The sequence below is a fragment of the Dromiciops gliroides genome, chromosome 2 (assembly GCF_019393635.1).
Source record: "Dromiciops gliroides isolate mDroGli1 chromosome 2, mDroGli1.pri, whole genome shotgun sequence".
In the NCBI taxonomy this organism is placed as follows: domain Eukaryota; kingdom Metazoa; phylum Chordata; class Mammalia; order Microbiotheria; family Microbiotheriidae; genus Dromiciops; species Dromiciops gliroides.
Window position 1 is genome coordinate 32,754,682 of NC_057862.1, and position 14,415 is coordinate 32,769,096.

A 14,415-nucleotide genomic window follows, 5' to 3' on the forward strand; every position below is an offset into this window, starting at 1 on the left:
GGCCTACACAGAGCTAGAAAACGGAGCAGTGCTGAGGGCCCAGAGAGGTGAGGTCTGCGTGGAATGAAATCAGAGAAGCTGCACAAAGAGAAAGGCACAAAGTGTCCATAAATGATGTTTAATGAGAAATCTTTGCCCTTTTATGGTGTTCGAGATGAGCCCTCCCCCTCCTTACCCAGCTGTGTCCACAGTGCTGAGAACCCAGGCAGCACCTCCTGCTCAGATGCCTCAGCCGAGCCTCTCCTGCTGCACCAGACAGGGACTCACCCAGGGAGAAAGCTGCAACTATATTCCCTTTATTAGATTTGGGTTATATGACATATTGCCCACCACCAGGTCCATCCTTGAGGGTTTTCCAGCTTATTGGACCTGCTAGAACTCGGGCACCTATAACATTAAAAAACGAGACCTAATTGTCACACTCATAGCTCCCTGCCCGGATCGCCAAAGAATATGGTTGTACATATGTAATAGGTGCTTCGTCTTTGTGTACTGATTTGAATCAAACTGAATAGTATATGACAGAAAAGATTCATGGAAAATGGGAGCGTTGTTTTCTTTCGAACCCCAAAGTACATACATCTCTTCATTTCTTCCTTGACCAGTCCCCTGTGGAGGTTCCTGGAAATGAGTCAAGAAGTTTTCAGTAGATTTCCTTCAAATTTATGCTTTTATAACTGCTCCTGGCTCGCTGCTTCCTACCTCTGACTTCTAGGGAGCACAGCACCAAAAGAATAGTTGATGCTAAAGAAAGAAAGAAAGATGGATGGATGGATAAATGGATGGGTAGGAGGGAAGGAAGGAAGGAAGGAAGAAAGAAAGAAAGGAAGAAAGAAAGAAAGAAAGAAAGAAAGAAAGAAAGAAAGAAAGAAAGAAAGAAAGAAAGAAAGAAAGAAAGAAAGGAAGGAAGGAAGGAAGGAAGGAAGGAAGGAAGGAAGGAAGGAAGGAAGGAAGGAAGGAAGGAAGGAAGGAAGAAAGGCTATTCCCCAAAACAGAGAGACTTGGACAATTTCATTGGACAACTCAGGAAAGAGAAAGACTTGCTGTGTCTCATCTGGATTGGTCAGCTACAAGATCCCCCTACTCGGGGCAGCTAGGTGGTTCAGTGGATAAAGCACCAGCCCTAGATTCAGGAGGACCCAAGTTCAAATCCGGCCTTAGACACTTGACATTTTCTAGCTGTGTGACCCTGGGCAAGTCACTTAACGCTCATTGCCCTGCCCCTCCCCCCAAAAAATGAAGTGATCCAAGATCCCCCTGCATAGGAGGAGATGATACTACACCTAGTCTAAGCACACGGAGAGGCTATATCATGGCTGAACTGTCATGGGAAGAACAGCTACTTACTAGCCATGTGGCTTTGGGAAATGGCTTCACTTCTTAGGACTTCAGTCACCTTACCTGTTAGGATTATTTCCTATAATGAGAAAATACAATGTTGTCCATTGGAAAGATACATGTAGAAGAGAAAACATTACTCTTATTAAGAAATGTTTAGTGTTGAACTCAAATATCAGTGGCACATATATGTACATTTGTGTGTATATGTGTGTGTGTGTCTATATTACATGTAATATATATGATTATATCTACTTTGTTGCTCAGTCATTTTCAAGTCACTCTTTGTGACCTTATTTGGGATTTTCTTGACAAAGATACTGGAATGGTTTACCATTTCCTTCTCCAGTTCATTTGATAGATGAGGAAACTGAGGCAAACAAGGTTAAGTGACTTGCTCAGTGTCACACAGCTAGTAAGTGTTTGAGGCCGGATTTGAACTCAGGAAAATGAGTCTTCCTGACTCCAGGTCCAGCATTCTATCCACTGCACCCCCATAGCTGCCCTATTATGTTCTATTATTATATATGAGGATAGGTAGGTAGGTAGGTAGTAGCACCTAGTAAGAGGTGTGCTGCTAAATATTTAATGACCATCTCTCTGAAGGAGACATATATGTATGATATACTTCTAAGCATAATCTGCATTATTTTCTCTATCTCTTAATTCTAAACAACAGAATAAGCCAAGCCCCAATGTGTAGTGTTTAAGATTTCTGAGGTAAAAGTGTTCACAATCAAAGTTTAATCATTGGCTCTCCTGATCTGGTAGGAGCTGGTTCCAACACACCCACACCTCTAGGATTCCTACCCATAAGGGCCCCAAGTAAAACTATCCCAAACACTCTTTGGAATAGCACTGAATCAGAAACATTGTTCATGAGCCCCCAGTGGTGTTTTTGTTATTACCAGTAAGTCAGAATGCACATTAGGTAACATGTTTTTCAGTATGAGGCAGCTAAATAACATAGTAGATAACAAACCGGTCTTAGAGTCAGGAAAAGTTAAATTCAAATTCTCCCTTAAATAGACTAGTTTTATGACCCTGGACAGATTATGTAATCTCCCTCGGTCTTTCTTTCCTCATCTTCAAAATGGAAATAATAATGTCCCCCAGGGTTGTTGTGAGGCTCAAATGAGTTCATATATAGAAAGCACTCTGCAAACTCTAAATATTACATAAATGTTGGTTATTATTATCTCAAAATGAGACATTTAATCTAATGTCATGGCCAGTAAAGTAACAAGAAGAGATCTCAGTCTGTACATATGAGGAATACTCTCCTATAGGTGACCATTCCACCACGGGCACATGCAGAGAAAAAGAGTGGAAGAAAGGAAGGAAGGAAAGATTTATTAAGCATCTATTATGTAACAGGCACTGTGATAAGTGTTTTGCAAATATTATCTCATTTGATTCTCACAATCACTTTGGGAGAAAGGTGTTGCTATTATATGTCCCCATTTTCCAGTTGAGGAAACTAAGGTGTATGTGACTTGCCCAGGGTCACACAGCTAGTGAGTGTCTGGAGTCAAATTTGAACTCAGGTTTTCCTGACTCTAGGGTTGGCACTCTATCCACTGCGCCCCCTAGTTGCCCCTAGAGAACACATCACCAGGAGTACATTTGGAAGGAACATATATGTCTATGGAACATGTATGAAAATGCATGTCCCATGAATCTGTGATCTGAACCCACATCTAGAGGCTGGAAACTGTACACCCATGAGTGGGAGGCTCCAGAGCTCCCTTGGCAGCTCCAATGATGATGTCATCACACTGATCTCCATTGGGTGTTTCTGGGTGCCACATCTTTGCCCTCTATTTTGTTTTCTGAGCTGGATGGTTTTGCTGGTCTCAGACTCAGTGAGCTGCTCGCTGCTGCCCTCTGCTGGACCATCTGCTGCTTGCTTCCATCTCCTGAGGAGCTGGGGCTCTGAGCTACCACCTCCAGGCAGAGCATTAACAAAAGGCAGCAGGATGCTCCACACGAAGATTGTCTGGTCTTTTTCACTGCCATTGCCTGGTGTTAATCAGAGGTCTGGGATCCTAGACAACTGTTTGACCTGAGGTTAGAAAATTACTTTTAACACGTTAAATGAAAGAGACAGAAACAGAGAGAGAGGAGAGAAACAGGAAGGGAAGAGAAGAGAAGAGAAAAGAGAAGAGAAGAGAAAAGAGAAGAGAAGAGAAGAGAAGAGAAGAGAAGAGAAGAGAAGAGAAGAGAAGAGAAGAGAAGAGAAGAGGAAGGGAGGGGAGCAGAGGGGAGGGGAGAATAGAGGAAGGGAAGGGAGGGAAAGTAGAAAAGGGAAGAGGAGAGAAGGGAAGAGAAGAGAAGAGGAAGGGAGGGGAGCAGAAAGTTAGAGAGCAAAGGGAAGGGGAAAGGAAAAGAGAGAAGAGAGGAGGAAGAGGAGAGCAGAGAAGGGGACAGAAGAGGAGGGGAGCAGAGGGGAGGGAAGAGGAAAGGAGAGGAGAGAGAACCCAGAACAGAGCCAAGGTCTCCTTGCATACAGTGGCAATCAGTTAAACCTCAAACATACATTGTGTAAATCTATTAAATAACCAATCAGTGTTTGCAGTGTATAATCAAAGTAAACTTTTGAGAATACAGAGGAGGAAAAGCTTTGCCTAATTTAATAAACTCATCCTAGAGGGATGACATCACTATTTTTGAGCCTTTTTTTAAAAAGTAAATTTAATTGAGGGCAGCTAGGTGGCACAGTGGATAAAGCACCGGCCCTGGATTCAGGAGGACCTGAGTTCAAATCTGACCTCAGACACTTGATACTAGCTGTGTGAGCCTGGGCAAGTCACTTAACCCTCATTGCCCCGCCCCCCAAAAAAGTAAATTTAAGCTTGATCTATGCAGTTTGCACAAATTATAGGATCTCTCAGCTGGAAAGCAGCCTCCAGTCCCACCTGCCCCTGACCACCTACTCCCTCTACAATAGGCCCTACCAGAGGCACTCCCACCTTTCCCACCTGCCCGCAGGTGCCCCTTCCACCTCTAGACAGCTCTCATCTTGGGGGAAATTTCTCTTGTACCAAGCCTAAATTTACTCCTGCATCCTAGTGCTAACCCACAGCACCAAGAAGAACAAATCTAATTCCTCTTCCATGTGATGGCTCTTCAGCAATAGGAGTCTTCTCTCCTTTGAGCCAAACAAACACATCTTTCAACCGATCCAGATACAGAACATGACTGTGACTTACCTGTCTCAGTCCTTGTATAGAATGAGCTCTGAGGTCAGAGGGTCTCGTTCACTGAAGCAAGAGTGACAGGAGTACAGAGGAATGGTCTAAAGTAGCAACTAGAGAATCCACAGGGCAAAGGTAAAAATTGGGGTTAGAGTCAACATCATGGGACTGAGAGAAACAGAGTGTAGAGAGACAAGGAAACAACACTTGGAAACTGGCTTTGATTTGCACCTCACTTCCAAGTGTTACTAGCTGTCTGACCTAAGAAAAGCCAGGTAAACTCTTAGAGCCTTAGTCTCTATCTTTACTTGACTACAAGGAGATACTGCTGACGCCTGTTTGCTGATAAAGGCACTCTAATATTCACCCCATGGGTAATGTGCTTCACCCAACAAGAGAAGCCCCTGGGAAGTTGCCAGGCTCTAGCAATCTCTCAGAAAGCAGGCTGCCCCAGCCTCCTGGAGGTACCAGCAATTATGTTGTTAGCATGTTCGTATGGAGGGGGTATGCCCCATTAGATTCTTGAGTCTTTTGCATATTCCTTCTAGATTAGCTCCTTCCTACAGTTTTCCTTACTATGTCCATGTTGTCTTATTTTGCTCCTATAGATTCTCTTGTCACCGGTATTTATGAACTCTGACATGTGTCCATCTTACCATCAGGTGAAAATGACTTGAATGAGATCAGCAGTATTTTCTATTACCCTTGAGCTTTTCCAGTCCCTTGTGAATGGATGGAATTGTCTTGGAGTGGTATGGAATTGGTGTGTTGATTTCAAGCTTGTCATAGTCAAAGGAGAGGAAGAGAGGAGGGGTAAGCTAATCTACTCTTGGATAGTTGGGCCCTTGAGCTAAGTAAGGGGCATCCATTCACATGTCAGAGTTCATAAATACCGGTGACAAGGGTTAAGTGACTTGCCCAGGGTCACACAACTAGTAAGTGTCAAGTGTCTGAGGTTGATTTTGAACTCAGGTCCTCCTGAATTCAGGGCCGGTGCTTTATCCGCTGCGTCACCTAGCTGCCCCCTCCCAAAATGGTTTTGTTACATAATGAACATGAAAAAGATATGATGAGGATTAGTTGTTAATGGTAGAATGAATTTCCTCTGGCAGGTATCATATACACATACTCTTTTTTTTCTGGGGCAATGAGGGTTAAATGACTTGCCCAGGGTCACACAGCTAGTAAGTGTCAAGTGTCTGAATCTGGATTTGAACTCAGGTCCTCCTGAATTGAACTTAGTCTCAGATCCTCATCATCATTAATAACAACAATGATAATGAGTCGTTGAATCGTGTGTGATTCTTCACAACCCCATTTGGGGTTTTCCCAGCAAAGATACTACATTAGTTTGTCATTTCCTTCTCCAGTTCATTTTTTTTTGGGGGGGGGGGGGTTTGCGGGGCAATGGGGGTTAAGTGACTTGCCCAGGGTCACACAGCTAGTGTCTGAGGCCGGATTTGAACTCAGTCCAGTTCATTTTACAGATGAGAAAACTGAGGCAAAGAGAGGTAAAATGACTCGCCCAGAGTCACACAGCTAGTAAGTGTCTGAGGCAAATCTTAACTCAGGTCCTCCTGATTCCAGCTCCAGTGCACCATCTAGCTGCCTATTTATTTATATAGCCTTGTAAGGTATGCAAAGTATTTTACATGTTAACTCCTTTGATCCTCACTTATATTCTGGGAGGTAGGTGCTGTTATTTTCCCCATTATAGAGATGAGGACACAGAAGCAGACAGAGGTATGACTTAAGAAGTCACAGGATGACTTCTCTGTTTAAAACTGCGAGACATAAGGGTGATAAGGCAACCAAATGAGCTAATACATCCTCAGGCTTCATTGAGAGAATCATGGAGCCCCATGGGAGGGAAGGAGTAGTCCTTCTGCCTGCTATGTTGACCAACCCATATCACAAGGTAGTGTCTTCATTTCTGGGCTCCAGATTTTAGGGATGGGCTAGAGAGCATCCAGAAGATGGCCCAAGATGGTCAAGGTCTCAGGATCATGTTGCATACAAATCTCCCTGAGAGAAAAGAAACTAGTCAACAAGCATTTTTAGAACTTACTAGGTGTCAGGTGCTGTTCCAAGTGCAGGGAATATGAATACAAGAAGAAGGGGGATGGGGAAGGACAGTCCTGACCCTCAAGAAGCCTAGACTCTTATGGAGGAAAACAGCACAAAAGGGAAGAGGGGGGTCATGGTAGAGAATAGCCTGGAGAAGGGCAAAGGCTTGGCGGTCAGTCTGGGCATACTCCTTCAAACAGAAGTTCTGGGAGGAGCCACAAGGGTGAGAGCGTACTTCCAATGCATGTACTAGCGAAAGGTGTAGTAGAATGAGCCCTAGATGTGGAGTCAGAGAATCTTAATCTGATTCCAAGTCCTGCTACTCAAGTAAGCACAGGAGTCCAAGGTCCTTATTTTTTAATGATTTCTATAGGTTTGAAGCTGTGTTTCAAATCATTGTATTTTTGCTCCTATTTTAATTCCCAATTCTTAGGTGGGTGTCTTTTTCTTTTACTCTCAGGTTTTGGTTACTCTCAGCTAGATGGCAAAGTCCCTAAGAATGCAGGACCCAAAGTCAGTAAGACCGGAATTCAAATCTAGCCTCAGACACTTACTGTGTGACCCTGGGCAAGTCACTTAACTGCTGTTTGCCTCGGTTTCCTCAACTGTAAAATGGGGATAATAACAGCACCTACCTTCTATTTTATGAGGATCAAATGACTTAACATGACTTAAATGACTTAACACTTTGCAAACCTTAAAGTACTATATAAATGCTAGTTGTTATTATTAATAAAAATTATGATCTGACACTATTTAAATTCTTGGATCTTGGTTCTTAATTGATTTTGTTTATAATCTAGGAGCTTTCTGCTTTGCCTATTTGGGGTTCTGAGGGGCAGGGTCCTCCCCAAGTGGTGGTTACTCTTTAAAAAGTATTATATCTGGGGCAGCTAGGTGGCGCAGTGGCTAGAGCACCGGTCCTGGAGTCAGGAGTACCTGAGTTCAAATCTGGCCTCAGACACTTAATACTTACTAGCTGTGTGACCCTGGGCAAGTCACTTAACCCCAATTGCCTCACTTAAAAAAAAAAAGTATTATATCTTGGTACTCTTCCCCTTTGGGGCCCAATATCATCACTACTGCACTGTGCAGTGGTGAAAATGGCACTAACTAAAAATTAGAGGAATTTTAATGAGATGATTTTTAAGATGCCTTCCAGTTCAAAACCTCTAAGCCTAGGAGTAATGGATTGTCAACAATACTGTAAGGTGAATTTCTAAGTTTCTTTCAAACTCATTATGTCCAAAACAGAACTCATTATCTCTTCCCACAAAACTATCCTTCTTCTGAACTTGCCAGTTACCAATTGAGGTACCCATCATCCTTCCAGTCACCCAGGTTTACAGCATCAGTATCTTCCTCGACTTCTTTCTCTCACTCATCCCACGTATCCATTCAGTTGCCAAACCTTGTCCTTTCCACATTCACATTTCACCTAGTCTCCTTCTCTCTGCTCACATGACCACTACGCCCTAGTTCAGCTTGGACTAGAACAATAGCCTCCTAATTGCCCCCTTTGCCTCAAGTCTCTCCCCACTCCAACCTATCCTCTGCAAAACTGTTAACGTAGGCTTTACTGTGTCACCTGCCTACTCACCAAACCCCACTGGTTGCGTAGTATGTGTAGGATCAAAGGTAAACGCCTCTGTTTAGCCTCCTCTTTTCAACTGGCCTCTTCCTTTGTTTCCAGTCTTTTAACTCATGAGCCCCTCCATGCTTCCTACAGTCCAGCTCTACTGACCTTCTTTTTATTCCTTACACCAAAAGCACCATCTCCCCCCTCTGACTGTTTCCCATGCCCATAATGCTCTCTATCATCTCTACTTCTTCATTTCTCTGACCTTCTTTAAGATTTAGTTAAGGAGCCACCTCCTCCAGGAGGCCTTTCTAGACATCCCTCCAGGGTGACCTTCCACATACTCCGGGCCTATTTATATACATTTTGTTTTCCCTGTTAGAACATAAATTCCTGGAAGGCAGGGACTATTTTGCCCTTTTCTGTGTTTCCAGAGCTTACTAAAAACTTGGTAAGTCCATAATAAATAAAATCATTTGCCAAAAGGAATCTGGGATGGGGCTCAGGGAAAGGCCCTGGTCCCAGAAGCAACATCTGCCAGCAAAGATCATCGGGAGCCTGAGAAACACAGCGTGGGGTTAGGAGCCAGATTTTCTGTAAAGCATTTGCCCCCACCAAATTAACTTCCAAATACAGCGTAACTGAGGACAGAGCTGCTCCCTTGCTTCGTAGGGCCCAGCATCTCCATTTGGAGGCAAGCCATTGTCCGACTGGGTCGGGGTTGGATGGTCTCGGGGCTTTGCTGCCAGAATGGGCTTGGATGTCCACAAACTCTGGCATGGATTCCAGTTCCCACACTTCGGGTGGCCTTCCCGACCGGGTCACAGTCCATTCCATGTCCAATTCGCTTTGACCCAAGGCTTTTTCTCTTTCCCCACCCAGAGGGCTACAGTGGCAATCTTCTAGAGTCTAGCTTCTTAACTGAATGTGGGGGTCGCGAAAAACTGGGCAGTAAATGTTTGATTTGTATACCTATTTTATATACCTACAGACGCGGGGTCCCCTAGAAATGTCTCGGGTGAAAAGGGATCGCGATTGGAGAAAATGTAAGAAGTCCTGCTTTAGACCACAGCCAGGCAGAGGGTGGGGAAGAAAGGGGGTGGGGAGAGAGGAATGAGAGAGAGAGAGAGAGAGAGAGAGAGAGAGAGAGAGAGAGAGAGAGAGAGAGAGAGAGAGAGAGAGAGAGAATGAGAGAGAGAGAGAGAGGAGGGAGAAAGAGAGGGGGAGGAAAAGAAACAGAGGGAGAGGAAAGGAGCGGGGACAAGAGAGCCTTGCTTTGGCTATTTAAGCCACACTCGTTCTGGCTAAGAAGCCCATCCAAAATCCCCGCTGGTTAGTGGACTGGATGCCATAGATCGCCCGCACATCCCCCAGAGTGACAAGCCACCGGAGCGCTCAGTTCCACGCGGTCAGGCACCTCCAAGAGCAGGCACCCCGGCCCTCCCCCATTGGCCAGCCCTTCCCCATGCTCCCTCCCCCAGCTCGGTCTTTGTTTAGCGGTCTCCTGCCAGCCGAGAACGGTTATCGGGTTCCGAAGAAGTTTCCGAAGGGCAGCTTCGCCCCTCGCTCACGCTGATGCTTGTGTGCATTGTGCTTTCAGCTGAGATATTGGAACTGGCCGGGAATGCTGCGAGGGACAACAAAAAGGCCCGGATCGCCCCCAGACACATCCTCCTGGCGGTCGCTAATGATGAGGAGCTGAACCAGGTAGGTCTGAAGCATGAAAACAGCCGCAAGAGCCGCTTCCACCGGCTACATATTTAGATTAAAACCCGAGACAGGAACAGAGAAGAAGGGATTCCCGGGCTGCTTGATGAAGACAACCGTAACACCCTTTGAGGCTCCTCCCCCCTTTCTGCGCTCTCTCTCTCTCTCTCTCTCTCTCTCTCTCTCTCTCTCTCTCTCTTTCTGTGTCTCTCTGTCTCTGTCTCTGTCTCTCTGCTCTCTCTGTCTCTTTGTCTCTGTCTCTCTCCTCTCTCTGTCTCTTTCTGTGTGTCTCTCTCTGTCTTTGTCTCTGTCTGTCTTTCTCTGTCTCTTTCTGCCTCTGTCTCTGTCTCTATCTCCTCTCTCTGTCTCTGTCTCTCTCTATGTGTCTCTCCATCTCTGTCTCTCTCTCCTCTCTGTCTCTTTCTCTCTCTCTCTCTCTCTCTCTCTCTCTCTCTCTCTCTCTCTCTCTCTCTCTCTCTCACACACACACACACACACACACACACACACTCACACTTGAAATCTCAGAGCTGCCTTCCCCTCCCACCTCACCCCTCCATCTAATTAGGTGCCAAGTCTTGGTTTTTCCCCTATAACATGGCTCACACACTGCCTCTCCTTCCCACTCCCAGGGCAGCACCCTAATTCAGACCTCCTAGCCTCTTCCCTGCACAATTGCTCCTGCCTCCCAACAAACTGGTCTTCCCAGCGTCCAGTGGAGTGTCACCTCATTGCAATCCTCTCGGCTATTCAAGGCCCCAGCCTGCCTTTCCACCTTTATGTTACACGATCTCTATTTTAAAGAATGGCACGATGCTTCCCTTTTCCACTGAGACCTTATTTTTCACCTCCTAAGAGAGCCAAGCGGTATTGTCAGGCGAGTGATGCAATATATAGGACATTTCCCAAACGTATATGCATTTCATTAAATACATTCAAAACATTTTATGTATAAAAATTGCTTTATATATTAATATAACCGCTTAGTAAATGCTTCAAGAATCTCATTTCATTGGTCTGAGTACTTCCTCCAAGAATGCAGATTAGAGCCCCTCCACTTCCTAATAAATGGTTATTCATGAATTGCTTTGGCTGGGGAAAAAAAAAATCTATCACCTGGTATCCAAAAGTCTGGAGACTGGCCCTCCACACTTAGATAGGTTAGTCTCAGATGACAGACCCTGAGCCCATACTCAAAGACTTTCTTTGCAATCTATGGAATCATCAATTTAGAGACAAAATGAACCTCAGAGGTCATCTGGTCCACAAGGAAACAAGCCCAGAGAGGTTAAATGACTAATCCAAGGTCACACAGATAATGACAGAAGTGGGTGTAAACTAAGGTCCTCTTACTCCAAAATTAGGACTTTTTTAGTCTTGGCACCAAAGTCAGAGCTTAACTGGCCCAAGAACCTATGGTCATTACAATGCCAGGGCAAGCATCAAAGGAAACTGGTGGAAACACTTCAATCATTGATGAATACCTCAGGAGATAAATGATCACTGTGGCACTGATGTCCACCACCACCCCTTTGTGTCCTTCTCATTTTGTCCATTTTTTTCCATCCATGAATCTTCCACAGAAGATCCACCCAATGTCCTGGAGGCTTCCTCCTGTTCTTTCACCATTAGATGGGTAGATTTCATGCCCCATTTGATGCCATTTTTCTTCATGCACAGCCCACTTCTGGTGATGCTGCAGCCAGCCAAGACCCTCCATGCATCTCTCCATCACCCTGTAGTTTTGATTCATAGGAACAATTTGTCAATAACAGAATCATTGTTTTGCCACTTGCCATAAATGATTTCTTCAGTTACAAATAAAATACTTTAGCATGAAATGTGTATACATTTCTGCAACGCCCTGTATGTTTATCTGTAGTTTCTTTGCCCCGATTGTTTAGAGGTGATTTATTTTTATAACAGCCAACACTTATATAGCGTTTGAAGGTCTGCAAACCACTTTACATGTCGAATCACAGAATCTGAGTGCTGAAAGGGTCCCCAGTGACTATTCCAAACCCACCCACACATGAAAAGAATCTCCACTACAAAAAAGTTCTCACCCAGCTTTTGCTTGACAACCTTCAAGGAGGGGAAATATACCACCAGGAGGTAGCCTATTCCACTGTGGGATGGCTCCAAGTGTCAGGGAGCTTGCTGAATATTCCATATGATAGCCCTTGACGTCTCTCCTGCCCACCCTGAGTCTTTTCTTCTTCTGGCCAAACATGCCCAATTCCTTCTATCGATCCTCATATGTCACAGACTCCACGTCCTCCTCCATCTTGGGGACCCATCTTGGACACTCAGCTTATCAATTAGAGCATGCCACCCAGAACTGAGCACTACTCCAGATGAGGTCTGATGAGCACAGAACACAACGAGACAGTCACCTCCCTGTCCCTGGAAACTGAACCTCTCTGGCCCAAGATGACCTTTGCATTTTTTGTCTGATCCATTACACTGCTGGCTCACCTTGGGCTTGTGGTCCTCCAAAATCCCCAAGATCTTTTGCAGAACATCTTGTGTTTATCCATACCTCCTCCGTCTTAGACTTGTGAAGTTAATTTTTATACCCAAGCACAAAATTTTACCTGTATCTCTATTAAATTCCATCTTATTAGGTTCCTAATTCTCTAACCTTTTGGATCTTGACTCTGTCAGTCACTGTGTTAGCTGTTGCTCCAAGCTTTGTGTCATCTGCTAATTGAATGAACATGCTACCTATGCCTTTATTCGAGTCAGTGATAAAAATGTTAAGTAGCACAATACCAAGCACAGATCCCTGGGACGCGCCCTTGGAGCCCTCCTGCCATGCTGACACTGAACCATTAACAACTACTCTTTGAGATTGGCCACCAATCAGTTCCAAATCCATATCTCTCCATCCCTCTACAAGGATTCTGTAGTGCCCCACTAGCCTGGGGCTTACTCTCCCAGCTTGCACTGACATTGGCAGGCTGGGGGCCCGGAGGGTAGCTAACTACTCCCCTCAAGGTTCTAGGAGTAACCCTGAGGGCCAAGATTCTAAACTAGCTTGCTCTTTCGTTCAGTGAAACCCTAGTTCCATTAAAGTGGTTCATGAGCCCCTATCAAGTATGCATTTACCAAGGGGGTATAATGAGAACAAGTTAGTACAAAATCAATTCCCCCAAGAGTCTAGGATATATTTTTCTTCTATGCGTCTGCATATGAATGTGCACATACATGTGTGTATGTATATATGTATGTGTATACATATAAACATACATTCACAGTGTCCCAAAAGTCTTAGTATAGTTTTAAGCTTTAATAGTATAGACACATAGCTATGAACTCTATATCTCTCTGTGTATATGTATGTGTGCATAAATATATATATATATATGTATATATATCTTTGGATATAGATTGTATATACAAATATAGATAGTATATATCTATGTATATACATAAATATAGATATGTAGACATTGTGAGATTAAAATTGGATATTAGATCATAAATCTACCCTACTTAACCTTTCCCTTAATTTATCTCCCAGACTAGTAAATGGAAGAAGCTTCTGGTTTTCTAGATAGAGCTTTTATTGTATGGTAGTCACAAGGTGATGTTGATTAGAAGGATAGGAAAGTAGAAATACAATACAAATGGTCTTAAGTCTAGGCTTAGTCTATATTCCGTATAAAACTCACCAAAAGCGGAAGGCCACCTTTGGGGCGAGAGACCGAGTCAAGCACGTGCTGTTAACCGAGAGCCGGGCCGAGTCAAACTCCAGTCCGCGTCTGTCTGTGCAGCGCAGCCAGGAGACCAGCAGAGCAGGAAAAAAGGCCTGCGTCGCAGGCGGACTGGTGTGCGTAGCTCATGCTGTTGGTCTCCTCCCCAAAAGGGTGGTCCTAAAAAAAAACTGTTGTCTCTCCATTATCTAACCGACTGTTAAAACTTTTTACCACAACATACACACACACACACACACACACACAAAGTTCCTGGGGAGAGTGGTCTCAAATTTCAAGAGCACTGGTAACCAAAGGGTAACTCACAGCTCCTTTTCTCCCTTTGGGGAGCCCTCAGGAAGGTTCCACTGCTGGACTCTGAGGGTCACAACTTTGGTAGAGTCTGAAGCCGCATTTCCTCTCTGTCCAGTTTTCCCTCAGCTCCTGACATCAGCAACTTCTATTCTGGAGACACAGCCACCACCACCAGTGGGGAAGCCAAGTCTTCTAGCCTTTCAAAGCTCACAAGGTCATCCTGTGGCTCCCCTCTCCCCTACTAAAAATGATTCCCTCTCCGGGGCTTGGCTGTTCCTAGAGTTGTTCCTGCTTTTGGATTGTGGGGTTCCACACTAGCCCCCTTTGCACCCATTCTCTTCCTCCAACCAAATCTCCTGTGCAGCATCCTCTGCTTTCATTCGATGACCCCTGCAAGCCCCCCACTTCTCCCAAAGGGATGGAAGACTCGTTTGTTCATAGTTCACACCCTTGACTCATTGATTCAGTGGAGTTGTCTAGGAATTACTCACATCTAATTTAGACCTTTGGTTGA

The 14,415-nt window shown here is 44.6% G+C and overlaps 1 protein-coding gene across 2 annotated transcripts in view; it reads left to right on the forward strand.

Annotated features, from left to right (window-relative positions):
* The window catches only part of LOC122740188 (core histone macro-H2A.2), a 58,138-nt gene that overhangs the window by 30,821 nt on the left and 12,902 nt on the right, over positions 1-14,415 (forward strand). For both annotated transcript variants that reach the window (XM_043982083.1, XM_043982084.1), the window contains exon 3: positions 9,782-9,888. In XM_043982083.1, coding sequence (XP_043838018.1) covers positions 9,782-9,888 — 107 coding nt within the window. The remainder of the gene's footprint in view (positions 1-9,781; positions 9,889-14,415) is intronic.